The sequence below is a fragment of the Mytilus trossulus genome, chromosome 8 (genome assembly GCF_036588685.1).
Source record: "Mytilus trossulus isolate FHL-02 chromosome 8, PNRI_Mtr1.1.1.hap1, whole genome shotgun sequence".
NCBI classification, from domain to species: domain Eukaryota; kingdom Metazoa; phylum Mollusca; class Bivalvia; order Mytilida; family Mytilidae; genus Mytilus; species Mytilus trossulus.
In genome coordinates this window covers 16,416,166-16,443,971 of record NC_086380.1, presented here as the reverse complement: position 1 = coordinate 16,443,971, position 27,806 = coordinate 16,416,166, and the positions used below count along the sequence as shown (strand labels likewise).

At 32.7% G+C, this 27,806-nt stretch overlaps 2 protein-coding genes across 2 annotated transcripts; one reads left to right on the top strand and one right to left on the bottom strand.

Moving 5' to 3' along the window:
- Nucleotides 1-8,321: 8,321 nt before the first annotated feature.
- Nucleotides 8,322-10,034, top strand: LOC134727393 (toll-like receptor 4). The gene has a single exon (XM_063591772.1). It carries the CDS (start codon nt 8,322-8,324, stop codon nt 10,032-10,034), a length of 1,713 nt encoding a protein of 570 aa, XP_063447842.1.
- Nucleotides 10,035-20,962: 10,928 nt separating this feature from the next.
- LOC134727392 (uncharacterized) lies at nt 20,963-22,456 on the bottom strand. The gene has a single exon (XM_063591770.1). It carries the CDS (start codon nt 22,454-22,456, stop codon nt 20,963-20,965), a length of 1,494 nt encoding a protein of 497 aa, XP_063447840.1.
- Between the last annotated feature and the right edge of the window lie 5,350 nt (nt 22,457-27,806).

The following is a 27,806-nucleotide window of genomic DNA, read 5'->3' as shown; positions in this document are numbered from 1 at the left end:
CACCTAATTGTAGTAAAGAAATTAACATTCTGTGCTTCAAAAGCAATACTTTCCTGTATTTACCTTCATCAAAATCACTAAAACATAAATATTTGAAAGCCAGGAGTGAATGACTCAATTAAAAGATTATCAGTCAAATAACTAAAAGAATAGCCTGATTCATCAAGGTCAACTATGCCTGATAAAGTAGTTAACAAATACAATCAACATCAAGTTGAAATTGAATTGTGTCTATATGGCATATACACTAAACGATGCATTTTCAAAATCTGTTAAGATTGTTGATGGCCAAGTGGTCTACCTAGTTATGCCCCACCTACGATAGTAGAGGGGCATGATGTTTTCTGGTCTGTGCCTCCGTTCGTCAGTTCGTTCGTTCGTTCGTTCGTTCGTCCGTTCGTTCGTCCCGCTTCAGGTTAAAGTTTTTGGTCAAGGTAGTTTTTGATGAAGTTGAAGTCCTATCAACTTTAAACTTAGTACACATGTTCCCTATGATATGATCTTTCTAATTTAAATGTCAAATTAAAGTATTGACCCCAATTTCATGATCCACTGAACAAAGAAAAAGATAGTGTGAAGCTCAGGTTAAAGTTTTTGGTCAAGGTAGTTTTTGATGAAGTAGAAGTCCAATCAACTTGAAACTTAGTACACATGTTAACTATGATATGATCTTTCTAATTTTAATGCCAAATTAAAGTATTGACCCCAATTTCACGGTCCAGTGAACATGTAAAATGATAGTGCGAGTGGGGCATCCGTGTACTATGGACACATTCTTGGAAGGTTGGTGGTTCTCTCATGGCACACTGTCTTTCTCCACAAATAAAAACTGACAGCCACGAAATAGCACAATGGTGTTGAATAAAGGCAGTAGTTGTATACCAATGTTCAATATTAATAAATCGATGAAGCAAAAACAAATATGGGTCATGAACTAAAACTGAGGGAAAGACGTGTATGCCAACTATAAAAGCAAAACATTGATGGAACAGCAAAATCACTGAGCTGCAACAAAAATTGGAGTTAAACACCAATAAATCAAAATATTTTACATTCTATGTTGTTTTGTCAAACGTCTGTTAGTTGATGGCCACCAGGATAAATGCACATTTTACATAAGGCTTCGGGTTCTTGGGATTAAAACAAAACTTTGGTTAACCCGAAATTCCTCCCGAGTCCGTATATGCCTATTAAGGGCACAGTAGTACATCGCTGTTCAATAATCATAAATCGATTCAGCTAAAACAAATTGGGGTTTAAAACCAAACCCAAGGGAAACACATCAACTATGAAAGGAAAAAACAACTGAACAACAGAAAAAGTGAACTGAAACAAAAACTAATATTCATAGAAATTGACTTATTGATAACAACTGCCTATTCCTGACCTGGTGCAGGACATTTTAAGAAGAAAATGGCAGGTTGAACCTTGTTTTATGGCTATCCAAACGTCCCACTTATATGACAAGGTTCAAAGTACCTCTAAAATGACAACACTGCTTGATAGGAATACAGTTTAAATAAAAGCAAGAATACTCGGGACATAAATGAAAAATGTAATAGTACATTACAACATGTAAACCTCAGAATAAGAACCGCACCTCTCATGAACTATAACTTGTATGAATAGCGATATGTCTGTGTCACAGGTGTCCAAATTTTGGTAGATTCATATTCAATGATTTATTGGTGTCTTACCACAAACAAATTATAATAAGAATCACAAAAGCACATATAAAATTTATAACTTTCGTCTGCGTGCACCAACCTAAAATAAATATTAAAGCATATTTTAAAGAAGTATATGTAGTGCATACACATCAACAACTACTTTCTCTCTTGAACAAAATCGTGGCGAAAACCCAAGTTTTTGTTATATCACCGAAGTTAAATAACTTTGTGCTCGGTTACTATTTGACAAGGATTGACCAACAATACACACATATTGTTATGGCTACGTCTTCTTCTGGCTTGTGGAAATTTGCAGCAATGTCAATTCATACTTGGAAGCCTCGTGTAGAAAGGTTTTGAACTTTCGAATATTTTTAGCCTTCAGCATCAGAGACGATACATAAATTGTTGAATTGCGCATCTGGTACAGTAAAATTTGTAATTTAGTGTTATTCTCCTAGCTAATGTCCTATTGTCTGTTTTGGTTACTGCCATTTACTAACAATCTGAAAATAAATAGCAATAGTAAACCTAATTGTTGATCCCTTGAGGCTAAAATTTATCTTTAAGTTGATTATTACTTAGAAATTAGTGAATACTTTGAAATTATTAAACAGTGCAAATACACAATAATGCCACCAACATTAATATGCCTTCTTCATATATTTTAAAATACTCTGAGATGACTAGTCTTTTTGTGAGAAACATTGTCTGTAATGTGAAGATTTGAATTACAAAACATAAACTGACAAAATTACCACAAATACAATGGCTTTACCTATATTTCTTTGATTATTCCAATAGATAACAGTATCTACAGTATATTTAAAAGTAAATGTTTAATGAAAGATCTAACAAAAAGAGAATAACTTCCTGTTAGAAAGATTACCATATTTTGTATGAATTAAATATACACGTAAAATTGCTCTTCAATAGACAATTGTTAAAAGGTCTTCTTCTTCCTTCAATTCTTTTTGTTCGTAATAAACATAAACAAATGATTTTAAAAAAGAAACAACCAATTAAAACCACCATAGAATTTGGGATTTACCCTGAGTTCATTAAACAACGAGCTCCTTACTTTCATAACTTTCGAAAACTCTTAAAAAGTTCTATACCTTAGTATTTTACCTATAAATATTCTTAATAATGTAAATTGCGTGTATAAGAAGAAGAAGATATTTTATTTCCAATTATGGGCCCCAATTGGCATAAAGATTACAACATAAATAATTTTCATAATACAATACAAACAATCAAAGATTAATGAGAACTATTTAAGTTATTAAAAGATATGTAGATAAAGAATCAATAGTATTTTTTTTATATAATGCATTTTAATGCAAGTGAGGTTGATATAGATAACAAACAAGCAGCCCAAAATGAAAAAAGGAAAAAATATATCCATATATGTATACTGTACATGTAGTACACAATAAGTTAAACCAATTAAACATATAATAACTATCCAAAAAGAAGGCAGAAGTTAATCATGTCTATGACTCATCCTGTGTATATGAGATAAGGGTCACATGATGCAGATAAAACAATATTTCCTTCATTTATGTCAATTCATAACATAATTTTTGCATATATTTTTTTGTCATTTGTATCTCCGTTTAGAATTTTCTTCAGAGTTCGGTATTTTGTTATTTTACCTTTAAACCGTCAGTATATTAAACAATTAAAAGGATGTAAAAAAGTATGTAATTCATTTTTAGCTCAGCTGGCCCGAAGGGCCAAGTGAATTTTTCTCATCACTTGGCGTCCGTCGTCGTCGTCCGTCGTTGTTAACTTTTACAAAAAAACTTCTTCTCTGAAACTGCTTGTCCAAATTTAACCAAACTGGGCCACAACTGCTTGTCCAAATTTAACCAAACTGGGCCACATTCATCATTAGGGTATCTTGTTTAAAAAATGTGTCCGGTGACTCGGCCAACCAACCAAGATGGCTGCCAATGCTCAAAATAGAACATAGGGTGTAAAATGTAGATTTTGGCTTATATCTCTGAAACCAAAGCATTTAGAGCAAATCTGACATTGGTAGAATGTTATCAATACAAGATCTATCTGCCCTGAATTTTTCAGATAAATCAGACAACTTGCTGTTGGGTTGCTGCCCTGAATTTGTAATTTTAAGGAAATTTTGCCGTTTTTGGTTATTATCTTGAATATTATTATAGTTAGGGAATGACTGTAATATTTTTTCTGTCTATGAAGAAATAACATAAAAAATGTGGTGCACACTGAATAACGCGCGTAGCGGGTTATTTAACAGTGTGCACCACATTTTTTATGTTATGTCGAATAGACAGAAAAAATATTACAGTAATTTCTTATAATTTAATTCTTAATTCCATTTTAAACCGTAGAAAACCATGAACAAAAATTGATGACGTCACGGTCACATGACTAAATTATGTCTATGGGCTAATAACAAAATAACGTCAGCCATCAGAAGACGCGTTACATCCAAAATTAAATTATATAGAGATAAACTGTAAACAGCAATAATGTTCAGCAAAGTTAGATCTACAAACAAGTCCGATGACTTAAATGGTCAGTTGACCCCTTAAGAAGTTATTGCCCTTTATAGTCAATTTTTAATAACAATTTTTCATAAATTTTTGTTATCTTTTACAAAAATCTTCTCCTCTGAAACTACTAAGACAAATTTAATCAAACTTGTCCACAATCATCATTATTGTATCTATTTTTGTGTACGATAATCTTGCCACGAATCAAGATGGCTGACATGGCTAAAAATAGGACATAGAGTAAAATGCAATTTTTGACTCATATCTCTGAAACCAAAGAATTTAGAGCAAATCTGATATAATAAGATAAAAATTTTCATTAGGTGAAGATCTGTTGTTGGGTTGCTGCCCCTGAATTGGTAAATTGAAAATTTTGCAGCTTTTGATTATAATCTCGAATATTATTATATAGAGGGATAAACTTTAGACAGCAATAATGTACAGCAAAGTAAGACCTACAAATAAGTCAACATGATCAAAATGGTCAATTTTTAACAATTTAAATTATTGTAATTTTTTGTAAATTTTTACAAAATATTTTCCATTGTAACTAATGGGCCAATTTCATTATAGACAGATATAATTGTAAGCAGCAAGAATATTCAGTAAAGTTAGAGCTACAAACACATCACCATCACCAAAACACAATATTGTCATGAATTCATCTGTGTCCTTTGATTATGATATGCACATAGACCAAGATGAGCGACACAGGCTCTTTTGAGCCTCTTGTTTTAAATGTGATGATGTTAAATTAAAAAAAGGTAAATTATAAGACTTATGATATGCATTATCCTAGGGTTTCTTTTTTTTTTTAGTTTTTCATTTAACCATTACATCTCTGTCTTGAAGATCTACTCTTAACTTTATACAATAATCTTATGAGTTATATTTGTTTATTGAGTATATAAAACTCATTTGGAGATGTGATCCGAATGCTAATGCGATAACCATCCACAACGTTACTATAAAGAAACTATTGGTCACCTTCAACAATGAAACCCTTACCATATGATAAGCTATTATAGGTTCCGGGATGACTAAATAATGAAACAACTCAAACAAGAAAAACTAAAGGCCTGATTCGTGCTTAAAAATAAACGAAAAGCATATGACAGACAGCATGTTTATTGAATGAATATGTGAAACAATATAAGTTTGCTTATAGATATTTAAACAAAAATGTATTCGCTAATTATTATTTGTTTTAGCCAGTTAAAAGACATAACGTTATGCATTATCATTCAGGAAGTTGGTACATTCTTTAAAAAAAAAAAATCTTTGTGTTAGTTTTCTCTTGTTTTGTTTAAAAGCATGTACATTTAACTGCTCAAGACAGTACACTTTCATATAGATAATGGCAAAGTATAAAATTGTTCAGGCCATCTGTCATTTCATACTGCTACTAGGCAAGTATCTTAACCAAATCAATTAAACAGGTTATCTTTATTTGATAAGACTAAATTCAGAAAATGACTGATATACTTATTTCTCTAATGATTATTTTTTCTTTCGCGTCTGCTAACTTAACGGGCACAATTTCAATGTACCAAATGAGAATATCGCAACAAATTCTACAATGATGTTAATGGCCCATTATTTTAAGTTCAAAACATAATGATTACGTTGAAACCCGGATAAGTCCACTCATAAATTAAAGTCAAACCTTGACAAGAACTAAGCTTCATTCTAAAGATAACAGTCAGGAAAACAATATAAGCGAAAATTGGAGGCAGAGTTACTGTTTGTTTTGGTTTAGAGCGATGATTTTTAACTATGATATAAATATATGTCTAATAGATGTTAAATACCCATTCCCCACCCTAAGATTTCATTTTATATTAGTTTTAGCTGATATATTTGTGTTTAAAAGATTTGCTGACACTTCAAGAATATTTTGGGAACAACCCATTTATTTGTGGGATTCGTTCTACTCAATTGAAATTTCTTTGTGATGTTTTGTTTTAACTATTGTTTCGTTTTCGTTGTTTGTTGGTGTTGTTCTTTTTTACGTTGAATTGTCGGGTATGGACTTTGTGACTTTTGATCTACTTTTGATATCTTCTTCCTCTTTTTTTTAACGCAATGTTCATAAAATTGAGATACGTGCATACCGTTCGACTTATATGCAGTAAAGAAGAAGAAATAGCAAATAATTAAAGGTCATAAAGAGATTGAATTTTTTAGATAATTGCGTTCCATTGGCGCGCATTATATTGACACCTACGTAAACACGACACTGTTTGATTATTTCTTTCATTGACTAATGTATCGTCACTTTGTGTATCCATTGGTATGGTGGTATACACTTTATAGATATTTATGTCCGACACACGTCACTTTGTGTATCCATTGGTATGGTGATATACACTTTATAGATATTTATGTCCGACACACGTCACTTTGTTTTTCCATTGGTATGGTGATATACACTTTGTAGATATTTATGTCCGACACACGTCACTATGTGTATCCATTGGTATGGTGATACACACTTGATAGATACTTATGTCCGACACACGTCACTATGTGTATCCATTGATATGGTGATATACACTTTATAGATATTTATGTCCGACACACGTCACTATGTGTATCCATTGATATGGTGATACACACTTTATAGATATTTATGTCCGACTCAGATAACGACGGATATGTTCCAATTGTCGTCACCACAATCCCGACATGTTTTTTTTTAATATGACTTATCAACGGGTATGTACTGCCACGAGAGACACGATGGATGTATAATGTGTAGCCGTATCTATTGTCCTTCCAGAGCACCTGAGATGGTTCCAGATATTGTTTGGCTTTGTGTTACTCAGTCATTTTTTCTCTATGGGTTTCTTAGTTCTTTGGTTATTTTACGTATCTGCTATGGCTTTATAGTTCTTTTTCGAGTTCTTTTTCGAGTTTTAAGTTTCCCTGCAGTTTCTTCCGCATTTAATTTGAATAACTTTTTACTTACTTTAAAGTTCAGTTTTGAAGGCTATCGGAACGCCAATAAATTTCCGCGACGAATCAAATATGGAAATCACTGTTTAATCAGATGCATATATAGTTTAAAAAACAATTTTTGAAATTCTTATTAAATACTAGTTATCATTTCATAGCTATGAAAAAAAACGTGCCACTGTTAAATGGCACGAACCTTACGATGATATTTTCTGCTTTTGTGCTCCTTTGTTTGTTTGCCTTTTATTTACTAGTATTGTAGTCTTTTAAATAGTTTATTATCTTTAGCTTGAAACGGAGGTGCGAAAATATTTATTTACGTAAATTATTTTAAATTTAATTGAACTGCTTTAACATGACGCATATTGGTCTTAATTGAATAATGTCTCGTTATATATTGTAAATGTGTTTGATGTAAATACTTTTGTTTTATCTTACAGAATCAATGGCGGCGATTAATATTATAAAAACTGAAAAGATTGTTAATTTGATAGATTTTTCTGGAAGAAATTTAAAGACTATGCCCGTTTTTCTACCTAATTCGACAACAGATTTAAACCTTCAGGAAAATTTCATACAATCAGTTCCAGTGTGGTCTTTTAGAAAATCCAGAAAATTAAAACGCATCGATTTGTCTTATAATTCTCTGAGTATGATAGAACGGGATGCATTTGCTGGACTGGTCGAGCTGACTCATCTTGACCTAAACACAAATCGGCTTACAACAAATTCTCTTCCAGTAGACATTTTCAAGGGTTTGACTTCTCTTGAAGAACTAGCAATCAACTATAATTATGACTACAATGACAATTCTTATTTTCAGTCCGAAGTATCTGTAATAAAATCATTGGTCAGGTTAAGAATTGATCTGAGTACAGGAAAACAAATAGACAAATGCCTTTGTACATTGCCAAACTTACGGGAGATTCAAATTTCGTCACATACTGGACAAATATACTCGGAACATTCATTTCATAACTTGAGATGTCAAGTAATAGAAGTCTTATATCTTGACGCTGTGTCTTCGCTAACACCGGATACTTTCATTTCCTTTCCGAAGTTAAAGACTTTAAGGATAAATATAAAGATACTAAATGCTGCGGATGACGTTATAAGCAAAATATTTAAATCTTTGAAGGTTTTTAAAGGAAGAAATATGACGGAATTAAGCATCACAGGCAATCCGATGAGAAATGGGTTTGTTATGGATCATCCTCATTTTGCTGTACTTCAGAATATATGTCTTAAAAAATTAGTTTTGGTAGGCGACAGTATACTTGGGATAAGATTTAGACCTTTTGAAAGATATGCTTTAAAGGAAAATTGTTTAGAAGAATTGATTATGTCTGACAACGTAATGACTGACAGAAAAGATGATTATGTATTTGTATTTTGTGCATTTAAGCATTTGAAAATCATCAGAATTCCGCATATGATAATAAGAAAACGGAGAAATAAACGATTTACATCGTCCGTAAATGATGCATCGTACACTGTTTGCTCTCCGAAAACTTTAGAAGAATTGGACCTGCACTCGCCAGTCAAGTCATGGAACAAGAGAAGAGTTACAAATGTTACTGTTGTAAACGGGTCTAATTTAAAAATTCTAAATCTGGCTAACATAACAATACATGACTGTAATGGTACTGTACATGGCATTGCAAATTTAGAGTTTTTAGATATGTCAGGATTTAACTGCACAATTTTAAGTGAAAATCTTCTGAAGCATGTACCAAAACTGATAACTTTCAATTCACAGGATGCTAATCTTGGGATCGGTTTGAATTCCTTGAAAAATGCTTCAAAATTCTTTGAGATGAACTTAGATCTTCAACTCATTGACCTGAATCAAAATAACATTTATTCACTTCCACATGGCTTATTTAATCACAATTTTAGACATCCGATTTCTATCAGGTTTGACAAAAACAGGTTACAATCGCTTTCAAGCTTTCCGACCAAACCATATATATTCAAACATATCAGCCTGACGCAAAATAGATTTTCATGCCTAAGCAATGACGATATCGATAAACTCAATATAATCCGACCGTCAAGTATATCTCTTCGTGGAAATCCGATAGAATGTTCTTGTAAAACATTACATTTTATGAAATGGGTTCATCTTTCGGGAATTGTAAGTGATCTTGGAGAAACTGAATGTGTCCTCCAAAATGGAACTCTTGCAAACATGTCTCATTTCTTACACAATCTTAAAGCATACGAAATCAGTTGTCAAACGAAATTCTGGGTAGCACTTGCAAGTAGTGTTACTTCTGTTTTAGTTCTTGCTATTATCTTAGGAATAGTATACTATCGCTATCGATTTGCATTTGAATATTTTTTCCTGAGAATTAAAATGAAACTTCGACATTACCAGCCTCTTTCGGATGAGTTTGAGTATGATGCGTTTATATCGTACAGTCATAAAGACGTCACGTGGGTTACAGACCTTTATGACAAGTTGAAGCCGAAAGGTTTCGAGCTCTGTTTACATCATAAGGATTTCTTGGCTGGAGTACCTATTGCTGAGTGCATAGTTAAAGCAATCAACTCCAGCAGAAAGGTTGTTTTCATCATTACAAAGGACTTTCTTGAGAGTAGCTGGGGATCGTATGAAATAGAAATGACAAGAATGCACGCTTTCAGAGAGGGTCGTGAATCCATGGTGATTGTAATACTAATGGGTGACATTAAAAAAGATAAACTTCCAAAATCATTGAAGGACATTTGGTACAAGGTCGTATGTATAGTCTGGCCATCTGACACCGAAGCTCCGTACAATACTGAAGAAATGTTCTACGATAAACTATGTATTACATTATCAGACGGTCATATGAGGATTAGTGATGACAACACTCCTATGTAATGGCCTCAAATTAATTCATTACAAGCTGTTCAGTCAAAACTATGTTTAAACAATTTGTCGGATAAATTAAAAAAGAAACAATACAGTGATGTAAAAACTACACACTGAGATTTTAAAATTACTCAGTGAGTTTTTAAAATTACTCACTGAGATTTAGAAAAAAGAATTTAGATTACACACAGAGATTTTATAAAAGACATATACTGTGATTAATGAATATTTATGAGATGACTAATTCAACAGATAAGTATCTTGGTCTCACGAAATTTTGTCATTAACATCACGACATGCGCGCGCGGTTCTTCAAACAACATTCGTAACATTTTAAACATCTTTATTTGCTTACTCGTGTTAATAGATTGTCTGCTTATTACTTGGATTATCACAAAAAGTGTCTTGTGATGTGTTGCTTAGAACTGTTTAAATGTTTTTAACTGATACCCCAATTTTGAAATGTTATCTAATACAGTGTTGTTACGTTTATATGATATACAAACATTTATACAAATAGAAAACTCTCTAAGAACACTTTTTTTCACAACAACACTATCTTATTAGCATTATAGCACTAAAGAAGTTGCTGCATATACTCTAATTTTTCTTTTACTGTGCATTTTATATCATTTCCCCTGTTTCATTTTTTTTTTAATTTCAAAAGAGACTTTTAATTATTGCCAGTTTAACCTATCTGCATATTTTCTAACATGAAATGCCTAGAACCTGTTTGAAAATATTCTTAAAAAAATGGTAATGGGGAATATGTCAAAGAGACAAAAATCCGACCATAGAACAGACAACAGCAGTATGTGGATTTTTTTCTTGTTCTATTGGTCGTTAATAATGTAGGTGTTCTATAAGTTGTATTTCTAATGTTTTGTGAAATTTAATTGGTAATTATTTAAATGATTAGCAAGTTCTGTCCCTTAAGTAGTTTTAAAAGCTAAAAAATGATTTAGATTAAGGATGCTAACCTGATATGTGCGCACTAAGGGTGCACAAATCTCATTGTGTAATTTCACAGTGTGTGGTTTTCAGATCATTTCAGTGTGTCCTTTTGTAAACTCAGTGTCTGCAGTGTGTGTGTTTCGTTTTTTTGTAATCGCAGCTCGCCTTTAGAAAATGTCAGTGTGTAATTTAAAGTTTTAAGTGTGTGTAAATGTTTTGAAAAATTGTTTGAACAGATTGCCATACAAACTCCATATGATGTATAACACACATGAAAAGGTATGTGATTTATCTGCGGTCAAATTTTCCTCGAGGATTAGAAACCTGAGTTGATCCTTATCCTTACCCTGCCGGAGCACCTGAGATCACATCTAGTTTTTGGTGGGATTCGTGTTCTTTATTCTCTAGTTTTCTATGTTGTGTCATGTGTACTATTGTTTGTCTGTTTGTCTTTTTCATTTTAAGCTATTGTGTTGTCAGATTCTTTTAGATTTTTGAGTTTGACTGTCCCTTTGGTATCTTTCGTCCCTCTTTTATCAATGATTTCTTATATAAATAACTAATCAACCGAGAAAAATTTGTTAAAAATAACAAGTGTCGTGTTATAGGTTAATTTTAACTTCCTTCAGATTATTCGCTTGTTTAAAGGAATTTAAATTGTTTAGAAGAAGAAGACATGTACATATAACCGAATACAATTTCAATGTAAAGTAAAGGAAAGTCCAAATACCATAATACCTAAAATGTGTGCTGACAAATTTTATCACATTTAATATGTCTTTACTTACATGTTATTGTGAATTGCTATAGATCCAAATATCGAAACAAATTGAAAAGAAAAGAAGTTATGAATGAGAATAAAAACAAAGAAAAAAACCACTTCCTGTTAAAAAAAAACGTTTTTTTGTATAATTTAAACGTTAATGTCCAAAGAAAACGCACTTTAAAAAACATTGTTCGAAAGAAATCTACTTCCTTCTTTTTGTTTATGACTTGTTTATAATTGAAACATATCCTATAAAAAAGATCAGTTCGCCAGTTTCAATACATTCGACAAACCAATACTAAGAGGAATACCCCTGGGTTTATAACTTTACTTTTTGAAACTCTAATCAAGTCTTATACTTTGATTATTTACTTCTAAATATCTTCATAATGGCATTGTGTACTGCGTGTAAAAGACATTGGGGATGAATTATTTATACTTTTCTATTAAATTTGTTTTGCATATGTTTAGGATGGGTAAATCATACATTTCATTCATGCCTTCAATGAAATGTTGATATGGTGTTTTCAATTGTCACATACTATTCTTACATTTATTGTTTGTAAAATAAGGTAGAAATTATCAAAGTTAAACAATGTGAGGTTGGTTTTTTTGTGTGTGTTGTTGTTTTTTCTTTAGTTTTTTAGTTTATTTTGGACATTCTGCACACAATCAATATATTATAAAACACAACATAGAAATCAGTAAACAATTCATTTTCCTGTTTACAGACACATGTACTCATATATACTACATGTACTTAATGTTACAATTATCGTCAAGATATTACATAGAAAGGTTGTTCTATATTTCCTCAAAGCTTAATATAACAATTATCGACAAGATTTTACACAGAATGGTTGTTCTATATTTCCTCAAAGTGAATTATTTTTCTTCCTTTTTTTAATTACAATTTTGAATCTAAATGCGTTCACCAATATATAAATTCTTTATTTATTGGATTTGTACACTTGGGTGTTACTTATATACTGACCGACTTTAGAAACGCAACACTAGATTATTTTTGTGTTATTTTTTAATGAATGTGTCCCCGTCAAAAGCGATGACTGCATGTTACAAATTTCAAAATAATTGTCAGAAATGTCAACAAATTCTGTCTGACATGTTTTGGGTTCTGTTTTACATCTTATGGTTTTGCATTTGTTCAACCCATTAATTGGTTTTGGCAATTATGCGGTTGGAACTTGAGGGCTTTTAGGGTTTTCCTTCAGTCGATTCTTTTGCAATTCAGTTGATGGGAAACATTTATGGCATGAATCAGTACCCAATGGCACTCGGCAATTTGATTAGCAGTTGACGTTGCGGCCGTTAACATGTCTGGCAAATGACGTTGCGTAATCAAATTATGTTGACGTTTCATTGTTACTAAACGTTTATCTGTTCATTGATGGCCAGCAACAAATCTTGTCTACTTGTATCGTTGTCGGAAGGACAGTAAGACGAGTTTCTGAGTTCACTCAGTATGGATTGCAGCACGTGTATGTTTTAATGTTTGTGGTATTCTTAAGGGGTAATTCAGTTTTTTGTTTCTCAGTCTTGGCAAAATGGAGATGCAACATTTTTAAACTGGTTAAAGTGAGGCAAAGGATTGAAAGAACTGTTTCACGAAGCAAAACAACTGAAACATTTTTTCATGGGTCCACAATTTCGCTTAAAGAAATTCGTGCGACTTCAAAAATTCGGTTTGTTCAATAACCACAGGTTAGTCAGATTTTAATTTTGTGTACGTAGAAAGAAGTATGATAAGCATGCAAAGTAGTTGTAAGAAAATCAAACAAGATTTGGTTAAAAAAATCAACCAAATGGGTGTTGCGTTTCTTAAGTCGTTCAGTATATATCATATAACTATTATCATGAAACTGAGTATCAATATAGACTACAAGTAACTTTTTGTGTGAAATATGGGTTTTGATCAGGGATCAAATTTAAGCTTTTTTGGGTACTTGCCAGCCGGACCAGTGGACTGAAAATCTACTGGTCCAGCTCCAAATCTACTGATCCTACACACATGAAATTCATTTGACAAACACTAATATAAACGTTAGAATTTTACGTTTATTTTCATGATGTTCCCTTCTTTTGTTTCCTCTCCTTTATTTTCGTAGTTGTGACTTATTTCATTTTTCATTATTTTCAATATTGTATGTTTGGCTCATGACTGTTCATCATAAGGCTTGTCATGAAAAATTCTGAAACCCTATTAAAAGTTTTCATCATGTAAGGCCAAATGAAAGAAATGGTGAAAATCATCATTAAAGAGAACCTAAACTTTGATACGGACGATTACCTTCTCGTAGTTCTTATTGTAAATCTGGGTTTTTTTTCTAAGTATAGCTCCTTGCAGGTTCTATCTGTCTATTTCATCTCGAATTTGACTTACAGAGTCATCTCAGTACCATAATCTATGACAAACGAGATGATTTTAATTTTGAAATTATAAATTTCCCCCACATTATTAGCAATATACCAACTTCACCTGCATATGGGATATATATTTCCCAACTTATTCGATATCCAAGAGCTTGCAGCTCCTACTCAGACTTTGTAAAACGTCATCAGTGTCTAAGTAGAAAGTTGATGAACCAGGGGTATGTCACAGAACGTCTCGCTTTTCTTCTAGACCTTGTTGATAAATGATCCGAATCAACTTCACAAATAATACACGTTGGTCTTGATGTATAGATTATGCGTACTGATGTTGTTTATCATCCTAATATCGTTTCTTATACTTCTTTAATTTGTCTTTGTTCTATTATTAATATTACTTTTACTGTTGAATGGTTTTATGTGATATCCGTATGACATGGCTCGGTACTTATGCATCTCGTCAATGTGTTTTTATTGTCTTTCATTTTTTGGTGTTGTGTATTGTTTTTGCGTTTTTTTGTATTTATTTGATTCTTATAATGTAACTCTATACTTTAAAAGATCCCGTCAGTATGATATTGTTTTATTTTATGTCATTATGATATGTTTCTATTATGAATTACAATATACGTTGAACCACAAACGTCAAACTCATTCAATCGCGTAATGGAATTAACTATTTGTGGCTTCTTATAAATTCGATATATAACTTTTGTACTAGTTTAAATCTCGGTCTATTTCTGAAATTTATTCTTACATACTTTTGATTTTTTTACCCTGTATGCTAACATTGCTATATTTCTTTTAACCCTGTAGGTAACATTGCCTAGGTAAATTTTTTAATTGTTTGTATGCACATTGAACGACAAATCTATGTGACGTTTAAAATTTTCTTACGTCAGACACACAAATCAATGAATGTGTTTGTAGATAGATGTTTTTGTGTTCTGTTAAATTGTTCCTTTAACATTGATATACGATGATGACTGATGTATCCATATTTTGACTATTTTATTTATTGTGTCTGTTTAGTTAACGCATCAATGTAAATATAACGGAATTTGATGAGTCCGCATCAAAGTGAGAGGGTTAGCACTATACAACCAGATTTAATCTATCATTTTCTACAGTTGAAAATGCCTGTACCAAGTCAGGAATATGATAGTTCTTGTCCATTCGTTTTTGATGCGTTTTGTTATTTGATTTTGCCATTTGGTTATGGACTTTCCGAATTGATTTTTCTTTAAGTTTAGTATTTTTGTGATTTTACTTTTTTAAGGTATAAGGCAAACACTCAAAATACTGTTAGAAATCGTCATTAAAGGACAAAAAGTCGACTGATGATTTCGATCATTGAACTAATTTCACCATACTTATCTTGCTTATAATTTTGATTTATAAAGTTTCTCGCTTTATATGATAATTTTGTATGCAAACTTTTGAGTTGTCAAGCTTGTATACCACTATTACCTTTGTGAAATTTAAAATCGCCTAAAAAACAACAATGCTTTTCAACATAAAAAAATACCATACGCTATAAATGTATTACTTTGGATACCATACAGCATATTTTATTAAAAGTGAACAAAAAGAAAAAAATCATGCTACACAGAGGAACAAATTATCAATATGTTGTAGTTCTTATTTACAACATATTCATTGAATTTGAAATTAGAGTTTTTCGTCAAATTGTTGATATTACTATTGGAACGAACTGTGTGCCTCTCCGTTCCGGCCTTTTCTCATTTTCTAATGAATCGGATTTCGTTCAGACAATTGTCAAAAAATATGATTGAAGAAGCCATGTCATTTAATGTCACATTCAAGTATATTGATGGTGTTCTTTTAACAATTAACAATACAAACTTTTCTGTGTTCAATTAATATGTCTCCCAAAACTAGAATTCAAAGAACAATAGACTTGACTTCCTCCGCCTTTTTTTTAGATTTATACCCTGAATTTGTAATCACAAACTTTAACAGACTGTATGACAAACTAGACAATTTTTTGTTTTCACATTTTCAATTTTCTACCTTTAAAGCAATATTCAACTTCACCTGCATATGGAATACATATTCCCAAACTAATTCGGTGTTCAAGAGCTTTCAGCTTTTACTCCGACTTTGTAAACTGTCACTAGTGTCTGAGCAGCAAATTGATAAACCAGGGGTATTACTCATAATCAACTTCACAAATAATACACGATGGTATTCACATAGAGATTCTGGATACTGTAGTTGTTTATTATCGTATTAATGTGTTAATGTATCTTTTTTATTTGTCTCAATAAATATTCCTTTTTTTTTTTTTTTTTTTTTTTGGTGATATACATTTGACGTAATTCTGTTCTATATCATTGCTATATTGTTCAGGGATTAAAAACGAATGTATTCTTGACTTTCATTTTTGCGTATACATGTGCTATGTCTTTATACCTTTACAGTATTTCTTTGTTGATACATATGAGGTGGCTCTGTACATCCCGTCATTGTGATATAGTGTTATGATAGTTTTGTGTACTCTTGTCTTTAATTTTATGTGCTTTGTCTATATGCCTTTTTGTGCTCCTTTGTCCCTATTTTGACATGTTCACCTACTATTTCTGTTTTTTTTTGTTCAGATATCGTTGTCAATATGTTAGAAGTTGATGCAACTGTCATACAAGTTAGAGATTAAGCTAGCTTTAATACCAAGTTCAATCCTTCATTCTACATTAGAAAATGCCTGTACCAAGTCAGGAATATTACACTAAACAATTTAAAATTTGGTGACTTTGTGGATTGCATCTATCCCATCGAATTGGAGATAAATGATACTACAGATACAGTTAAGTCGGCTTCATATCTTGACTTACATCTAGAAATTGACAATGAGGGTCGGTTGAAGACAAAACTTTACGACAAAAGAGATGATTTCAGCTTTCCAATTGTGAACTTTCCATTTCTTAGTAGCAACATTCCAGCAGCACCTGCATACGGGGTATATATCTCCCAATTGATACGATATTCCCGTGCTTGCATTTCCTATCATGATTTTCTTGATAGAGGGTTACTGCTCACAAGGAAGCTATTAAATCAAGAGTTCCAAATGATGAAGTTGAAATCATCCCTTCGTAAATTTTACGGACGCCATCACTAGTTGGTTGACCGTTATGGAATAACCGTTTCACAAATGATATCGGATATGTTCCTTACGTCGTAACTACAATCCCCTTCCCTTTCAGGAATTTGACCTACCGAATTAGACTATTTACCGGATTTGTAATCACATAAGCAACACGACGGGTGCCGCATGTGGAGCAGGATCTGCTTACCCTTCCGGAGCACCTGAGATCACCCCTGGTTTTTGGTGGGGTTCGTGTTGTTTATTCTTTAGTTTTCTATGTTGTGTCATGTGTACTATTGTTTTTCTGTTTGTCTTTTTCATTCTTAGCCATGGCGTTGTCAGTTTGTTTTAGATTTACGAGTTTGACTGTCCCTTTGGTGTCTTTCGTCCCTATTTTACAGTTGTTATCAATTCGTTTGATGTGTTTGAGCTTTTTATTTTCCCATTTTTTAAAGGCTTTTTCTTTTTGAATTTTCCTCTGAGTTCATTATTTTTGTGATTATAATTTGTCAAGATAATATGCAAAAATGGACAAAAAATGGTATTCTTTGTCATTCAAGGACTACAGACAATGACTCCAGTTAAAACATCAATAGACAATTGGTAGACCTCAACATTCTGAAATGTGTGCCACTTCAGTTTTTTTCTGTTCATAATGGTTTTAAAAGTAATAGACAAAACTTGCATTTTACCCGTAAGTTAAATTCTTAGCCTTGTCGACCATCTAAGTCGGTAAATCGGGTCATTATTCAATTGCTATCAACTAGATACCACAATGTTGGCTGTAGCCATGTTTGGTTTGGTAGTGTCAGAGGAGAAGATTTTTGTAGACGTTAACAGACAACGAATGACGCCGACGAACGAATACGATGGACGACGGAGGCATAGTGATGAGAAAAGTTCAAATGGTCCTGTGAACAGGTATGAGACAAATGTTGTATCATAAAACGACCTGTGTGTTGATTGGCGCAAATATCTATTTTTTTTCGAGAATGGCATATACATATATTGTACTTTTTTTCTATATGATTACTGTAAACCATCTAATTTTTACGTCGAGTGACTTAGTTTCGCGACTTTCGCTAGCAGTAAACTAATTAGAATATAAATCGTCGCAAAAATGTATAACCCTGAATATGTCTTTGTCTCATTGCATCAAGTAAATTAAAAAATCGCGAATTTGAATCGCCTCGAATTTGCATTTGGATGGAAAAGACTGAACGCTTTATAAGGTATTCGCGTAAATAAGTTGGTACAAAGGAAGCCAAATGCCACAAGTGGTCACTAATTAACAAGACATGTATATTTGTATTGGAACTGATGAAATTAGACCTCCTGCTAAGAACATGTGATAAACTTCATATCTAACTGATTGACATATGATAATAAATCTGTTTCATCTCAACAGCAAAGAAAATACACATCCTGGGAAAATCCTAAAATAATGACTACTGAGTAATTAAAATCAAATTATGTATAAACATAACTTATATAACATATAAGCACCAATTTATACAAAATTCTCAGAAATGATCCTGAATATGTTTAATTGTCATTTGTTCCATGTTTGCATTGTGTTCTGATTCTTTGTAAATATTTTTTAGGGTAAATTTATTTCTGTTTGATGTGATGCGGTTCTACTCTTATTTTAATTGTCTTTTGTTTATACTGTATCTTTTCTGTGGTAATCTGTTATGTAATAGGGAAATGTGTGTTAACACCTGAGCAAACAATCAACCTCATATCTTCTTGCAAATTCTTTGACCTGACAATTAAACCATCCTGATCTAACTTTCAGCCCTATATTTTAATTTTGCTAATAAATGTGTCAGTGAACAAAATCCTCAAAGTCACACATAATGAGTTCATATTAATTTCATAGTAATTTAAATAATTTAATTACCCCTGATTTCTTTCAGAACACATCATTTGAACTCATGATATGTAAAATTAAGGATTTAGTGCTCACATACTTTTTCCTGCTATCACCTATCTTGTAAATAAACTCCTGGGAAATACTGTGTAGCAATGCCATTGGTATCCATGTTTGAATTAAACATAAATCATAATTTAAGTACAACTTTTATTTTATATATATACATCACAATTATAATTTTGGCCCTTGGGGAAACTACTCAGCTAAAAAATTAAATTTTTTGCTCCATGCCTAAACCAAGAGCCTAGCTATGTGCATACTGAAAAGTAGCAAAGTATAGACCCCTGGCTTGACATCACACCAATCCAATTGGAACGATGGTTCAAAATAAATGCATGAGGCTATCAGGAAGCCTATGAGGCTATCATTCCTAGAGGCTATCATGCCTATGAGGCTATGAGGAAGCCTATAATGAGACAATGAGGAAGCCTGTAAGGAGGCTATGAGGAAGCCTAGTAGTGTTGATGTTGAATTGGTGTTGGAATGAATTTGTATGAAATTTGACAGTTTATCCCCAGAAATTCTTGGGGGATGAGTGAAATTTTTGAAACAACCAGTGATAAAATTTCATAAATGGCCATAACACAGATGGTAACAGCTGAGTGTCCCCAAGGATTTGTGAGGTTAGGGAGGGGGGTACCTTCAATAAAGCCATGAAATAAAAAAAATAAAATAAAAAAAAATAAAAATAATAAATGTTATCACATAATAATACACAATATCAAAATCAATTGTCAAACAAAAACAATATCATCCAGAATCTCTGTAAAAAACATGCGTATGGAATATTTGAAAATGAGCATGCCCTTAAATTCTACCTAACCTACTTTGAGCTGTTTTAATAGATGCTGGCGTTACCCTAATGTATCTGATGTAACTATCTGAAGTCCAGCGCCCTAATGTTTTTATCAAGTGATCTTCTATTTTTGCCTTACCAGCACTTGTAGCTGCCCCAATTCTAAAACTATGACCATTATAATGACTTGAGTTGAAACCACATATATCCAGTACTTTTTTAATACAAGTGATGAAATATTGTCTCTCCAGAGGTTTCTTATCAATGGTTATGAAAAGTGGATCAGTTTGATTAGTAGGAGAAAATTCTTTCCTTATTTGTATATATTCTAACAAAATTGTGTAAGGGCAGATAAGCTGACCTAATTTATGTAGCTGTATATTTATGCCTTTTCTAAAAGGATCTGTTTTTGATTGTTTTAATTTCAAAACTACTAAGTCTGAGTGAAATACAACATCTTCAATACATAAATTAATATGTGGATCAAACTGTGAGGCCTTTGACACTGTAAACTCGCCACATCTCAAAAATCCATAAAATGCGACAATGCATGCAGTTCTTAACATTAAATCAGTAAACTTGGAACAAAAACCTTTTCTCAAACAATTTACAATTTTTTCCAAAATTTCGAAAGTTATTGGTAATCTTATGTGATTTTTTGTTTTTTGCAGTCTTTTTACAGAATTTAAAACATAATCAAGTCTGATTAAAGGTGTATTATGAGCAGATTGTAAGGGATCATTTTGATTACCCTGTACATATTTATACCTAATTCCACATAAATATAGTTTAATGGTAGAGTATTGTAAACTCAGAATTTTAAAGCAGTGGGCTATGAAATAAATTAAAATATCCTCAGAAATAGGAGGTAAATTAGAAAATTGAAAACCATTCAATAACATAAAAGTCTCAAATTTTCTGAACCCAGTATCATAAACAGTTCTTGTAGTATTAGCAATAGCACTGTTCCAAAGTTCATTCACTGCTTGATTTAGGACCACATTACATCTGAGCTGCTTGGGCACTTCATTGGATGTTGTGCTGCACTGGGAGCTAGTTTGCGGAATCTGTCTATCTGTAAACGAGATAGAGCATCACTTATATCATTCTGATATCCTGGAACATGTTTGGCACTAAAATGAAAGTTGAATTTACAAGCACACCATGTAAGTTTCCTCATTAATTTCATTATTTGTAAACACTTTGAACGGCCCTTTTTTACTATAGCCACTGTAGCTTCATTGTCACACCAGAAAAGAATGCGTTTTGTTGTCCACTGTGAGCCCCACAGTATTGCGGATACTACAATGGGGTATAATTCAAGAAAAGCCATTGAAAATGTTTTGTCAGGATAAGCAATGTTTGATGGCCATGATGAATAAAACCATTCTCCCTTGAAATATCCACCAAATCCTTTTGTTGATGAGGCATCAGTAAAAAGTTCCATATCATAACTTGAGTAAAATTGTCTACTGTAAAACATGTTTACACCATTCCAGCTGCTCAGAAAAAGTAACCAAAATTCTAGGTCAACACGGCATTCCTTATCTAATTTAACATAATGATGCAAATCATTGACAGTAGTGGACAGCCCTATGAGGTATGAAACAAAGGATCTACCAGGTAAAATGACACGTGAAGCAAAGTTTAAGTGACCCAAAAGCTGCAACAATTCCCTTTTTGTACAAGATTTTTTCCTGCATAAATTTTTGATGAATTCACAAATGCGATCAACTTTATTAAGAGGTAGTCGAGCTTCCATTTTTTCAGAATCTAGAATAATACCCAAATATTCTAAACATTTTACAGGACCTATTGTCTTATGTTTTGCTATAGGAATGTTCAGTTTTTTGAAAATCATCATCATTATAGCCATAGTCCTCTCACCATCAGCATCTGGTGGATCTATGGTTAGGAAATCATCCAATAAATGCAAAATGCTATTAACTTTGTAATTGTTTTCTGCAATATGACACAAAGCTTGGGATAAATGGTCAAAAATTTTGGGGCTTGAACGACATCCAAAAGTTAAACGGACATAAAAATAATACATTTTTTCCCATTTTATGCAGAAAAGAGGCCACTGACTTGGTACAATTGGACAATTTTTGAACGCGTCGGATATGTCGAACTTGCAAAGCCAGGAATTTCTTCCAAATTTCAAAATAACATCAATGGCGTCATCTATTCTAACATAAGACATTGAGCAATTATGTTTGTCAATAAGATCATTAATACTAAGATGTTTATCATCATTATGTGGTGAAGATAAGTCCAATATTAAACGCTTTTTACCAGAATATTTCCCTTCTGCAATACCAATTGGGCTTACCCTATATTTTTGAAAAGGGGGATCCTTAAAAGGCCCATACAAGAAACCTTTAAAAACTTCTTTCTCTATCAAATCAGAAACCACATCTGGTTGTGTCCTAGCAGATAAACTATTCCTACATTCTTTTGTAGGTAAATCTGTTGTAGATACCATAGTATCAAATCCTTTCTCTAAGCCATTGCATAAATAGTTAACAAATTTTTTGTCAGGATGAGAAATTAATTCTTTTGCAAGTTTAATAACATTAATTGGAGTAGTAGCCAGATATGGGAAATCATGTAGTCATTGACCTTGCTTATTTGTTGTTATTTTCTCAAACTTTTGTGTAGAGTTTACTGTATGTGGCTTAGATTGTACTTCAGTCCTACCTTGAGAGGGGAAAACTTTTTGACAAGATAATAGGGTATGACCAGCAACTTTACATCTGCTACAGATATGTGAAAAATGACAAAAACTCCTGCTACAACCCCTACTGGTATTAAAATTATTGCACACCTCCCGCCCAGAATGATAAATTTTCTTTCTACCTAACTTATCAGTAGTGTCTACCTGCCTTGATACTTTATCTGGGTAATCTTGATATGTCATGGAGGTTTGCATAGGACAAAAAGCAGTAGTGTGATCAACCAAATTACAAATTTTGCAAACATTTACATTCCCACCAGCAACTATTAATGAAAGAAGATCCCTATCTCTTTTGCTCCAGTCAACCTTAATCCTTCTCTCCCTTAAAAGAGCTGCTGATTTTGCAGAAAACAATTTATGGTAATCATAAAATCTGTCACCATAAAAATTACTAATATCTATAATCTCATCTTCATAAGCATCTAGCTCTGCTCTACGGTCAGGGTAAACTGATGACATGACCCTCTTAAACTTGCCAAATGCCTTAATGAATTCTTGAATTGTGAGTTTTCTATTAAGACGGGGATCTGGCTTCCCAGAAATATTTAACTCTAACCCATTAGCTGCAACAGAGTGAATTTGGGGAGTTTCATAGTTTGGGATAAGAAGAGATGCCAAATTAACATCCTTACCGTCAATGATTTGCTTTTGAATAGAAGGAGATATAATGTCCACATTAGAATATTCATCCGAACGCACTCCACATGAAACATTTCCAACTTGTGGTCCTGAGATGAAAGATACATGCTCTTGTGTATTTCCATGTAAAACGGTATTATTTCCTCTGTTAGAAGTTTCACTCCTATTCCCAATCCCTGCATGGTTGTACCACTGTTGAAGGTTGAATTCGCGATCTCTACTTGTGTCATGAGTACAATTGTCTCTGTAAATTAGCTGTTTGAAGGTCTCTTGAAGTCCTTCAAAACACTGAGCTATGTTCCTGTCTGTTCCACCATTCTCATTTTCACCATTTGAAACACTGCTTCTGTGTTGATGCACTGATTCTGCTAATGTAATTGGAAGAGTGCTCTCTGGTGAGGAATCTGCGTTAATCTCATCACTAACGGTGTCTGTCTGTTGTGTCTCTAAAGATGTTACTCCATCAAAACAATTCTCTAAATAAAGTTGTTTTAACACTTGTTTTGACATACCAGAAGGTGTTCTTATTCCCTTTTTGTTAAGTTCTTCTTTTAGTTTGTTTATTGTCCAGTTAGAAGGGTTATTAGAATCCCATTGGGTCTCATACGGAGAACTCCTAGTTTTCCTTCGAACACCTTTTCCTCTGCCAGACATTTTGTTGTCAGTTACATATATTCCAAAATAATGTTTATTTTTTCAGGTTATATAATTTGAATTATATTAAGTTGTTTAAAAACTGTAATATAGCTTTTGTAAAGTAATCCAAACACTGAAAGTTCAAGTTTTTAGCTAAAACACTATTAGCACTATTAGCCAAGATTATTCTATAACTGCTTAATCTGCATTTAGATAAATGAATACTCAAGGCAGCATACACAGGTTTTTAATACACAACTTCTTAATGGGATACTCCTAAGTGGGAGGAGTTGAAACTGCACCCAGATTAATGTATCAAGAAACAAAGGACAAAGGAAGCCAAATGCCACAAGTGGTCACTAATTAACAAGACATGTATATTTGTATTGGAACTGATGAAATTAGACCTCCTGCTAAGAACATGTGATAAACTTCATATCTAACTGATTGACATATGATAATAAATCTGTTTCATCTCAACAGCAAAGAAAATACACATCCTGGGAAAATCCTAAAATAATGACTACTGAGTAATTAAAATCAAATTATGTATAAACATAACTTATATAACATATAAGCACCAATTTAATGCAGGAATAACATAAAAATGTGCACCACATTTTTGAGGTTGTTTTGAAGCAATAACGTTTTGAATCAATAACGTTTAGATAATATCATGAATATTGACGTCGTTGACTTGCAACTTTTATGACGTCAAGCCATATACTTCAACACCATCATTTATTATTTGTGAATTTGATACGGAATAATTAAAAACAAGGTCTTGGTACCTAATGATAAATATTTTTAGAAAAAGGACGTTCTTTGACCTAACACTGATTCATCAACCTTCTGCTCAGACACTGGTGACGTGTTACAAAGTATGAATAGCAGCTGCAAAATAAAGGCAGTAGTATACCGCTGTTCAAAACTCGTAAATCTATGAACAAAAAACAAAATTGGGGCAACAAACTAAAACTGAGGGAAACGCATTTTATATAAGAGGAGAACAACGACACAACATTAACATGTAACACACACAGAAACGGACTAAGCATTAGACAAAATCCTTTGAGAATAACAAATATCACATCAAAACCAAATACATGAATTTGGGATAGAAATGTACCGTCACATAACTTATAGTAATGTGAATTCACAATCAAATATAAGAGAAAACAAACGACACAACGGATCAACAACGTTAAAATGTTACACACACAGAAACGGAACTATGATATAACAATTGCCATTTTCCTGACTTGGAAATTTTTAAGGATAAAAATGGTGGGTTGAACCTAGTTTTGTGGCATGCCAAACCTCGCACTTTAATGGCAATGTTAAATATAACATTGAAATGACAACATAATATTACAGGACTCTTATAAAAATAAATAGGAGAACGTATTAGACAAAGAAATACATGATTGATAGATAACAAAAGGGATCAGGTTTAAAATTCAATACGCCAAAAACGCACATCGTCCAAACAAGACTCACCAGTGACGCCCAGATTTAAAAGATCAAGAGTGAAAAAAGTAGCAAACTCTTGAATACCAAAGTACTTTGGAAATGTATATGGCACATGCTGTTGAATTTGGTATGTTGCTACTCAGCCGGGTTAATCGACAATTTCAAAGTTAAAAATTCTCTCCTTTTTCATAGATTCTTGTACTGAGTTGGTCGCGTATCATATGACCAAGGACTCTGTATTAATCAACCCAACACAATTTTTGATTGTGCCATCAACAAAGGTTCAAAAGGAAACTAAATGTATTTCAAACTTATCATCGCGTATGTACTTACACGAGAAACACGACGGTGCCACATGTGAAGCTGGATCTGTTTACACTTCAAGAGCACCAACAATCTCTCCAAGTTTTAGTACAGTTCGCTACAACGGTAGCTCGGTATTTAGTTTTATGTGTTTTTTTGTGTACTATTGTTCGTCTTTTCGTAGTCTTCCGGTTTGTTTTTGTCATGGCATTGTAATTTTGTGCTTGAATATCTCTGAAGTTACTTTCTACTTTCTTTTAGGAAATTATAAATTTGATTCAAAAAATTGAAAAAAATACAGAGTTAAGCTGATTGGGCTAAGTAAATCTAGAAGACTGCTTACAAGTTAACAGACGTACTTAATGTGCTACAGATCATTCTAGAATATATGCCGAAAACAAATGTCTCGAATTCTAATAGAAAAACTATTGCAAAAGAGGGACGAAAGATACCAGAGGGTTAGTCAAACTCATAGATTGAAAATAAACTGACAACGCCATGGCTAAAAATAAAAAGGCAAACAGACAAATAAGTACAGAAGACACAAAATAGAATACTAAAGACTAATCAAATAAACTCATCATAGATACCAGGGCTAAATTTAATATATACGCCAGACGCGCGTTTCGTCTACAAAAGACTCATCAGTGACGCTCGAATCCAAAAAAGTTAAAAAAGGCCAAATAAAGTACAAAGTTGAAGAGCATTGAGGACCAAATTTCCTAAAAGTTTTGCCAAATACAGCTAAGGTAATCTATGCCTGAGGTAGAAAACCTTAAGTTTTTCAAAAAATTCAAACATTTGTAAACAGTAAATTTATAAACAAACACGCACCCCACCAAAAACTGGGGGTGACCTCAGGGTAAGCAGATCCTGCTCCACATGTGGCACACCCATCGTGTTGCTTATGTTATTTTAAATACGGTAATAATCTAATTCAGTAGGTCACATTCGTGAAATGGGATGGGTATTGAAGTAACGACACAAGGAACATATCCGATATCATCTGTGAAACGGTTATTCCATAACGGTAAACCAACTTATCATTGTATGCCTTGCAAAGGAGTCTGTACAGCTTACATAACTGCATTCCAAAAGATCATTAACATCTCATCATATGGCTATTTTATCCATTAAAAATGTTTATTTTTAACCCCCAATGAAAGTTGTGGGTTTTTTTTATTCTTATAATCAGAGATCAGTATAGATATATATAAAGGCCAAATGGTCCTTTCTCTTTCAAAATATCACAAAAATATGCATCTCAAGTAAACAAAATAGTTATCAAAGGTACCAGGATTATAATTCAATACGCCAGACGCGTGTTTCGTCTACATAAGACACATCAGTGACGCTCATATCAAAATATTTATAAAGCCAAACAAGTACAAAGTTTATGAGCATTGAGGATCCAAAATTCCAAAACGTTGAGCCAAATACGGCTAAGGTAATCTCTGCCTGGGATAAGAAAATCCTTAGTTTTTCGAAAAAATTCAATGTATTGTACATATACTGATCATGGGTGCAAAAATATAAATTTCTAGTAGATCATATATATTGAGTGCAATACTTTGGGTTTCGGTATTATTAGGGAAAAACCTTAGTTTTCATATCAGATTTCTAGAAAATGTTTATGACTAAAGTTTCTTTCTAGTGAATAACATAACCTGTGTGATAGCATGTCAAAATCGTCAACTTTAACTATTTACTTGAGAGAGGTCTACCAATTTAACATTTTCTTTCTAGTTGGATTAATTTTTAATAAGCATGATCTTCATCATGGGAGTAAAAACAAAAGATAAACTTTAATTTCATAATAAATAACAGGAATGTGTCCTAGTGCACTGATGCCTCATCCCCACTATCATTTTCTATGTTCAGTGGACCGTATATATAGGGTAAACAAGAATGTGTCCCCAGTACACAGATGTCCCATCCGCACTATCATTTTCTATGTTCAGTGGAGCGTGAAAATGGAGGGGGGGAATCTCTAACTTGGCTTTAGAAGTAGAAAGATCATATCATGGGGAACCTGTGTACTAAGTTT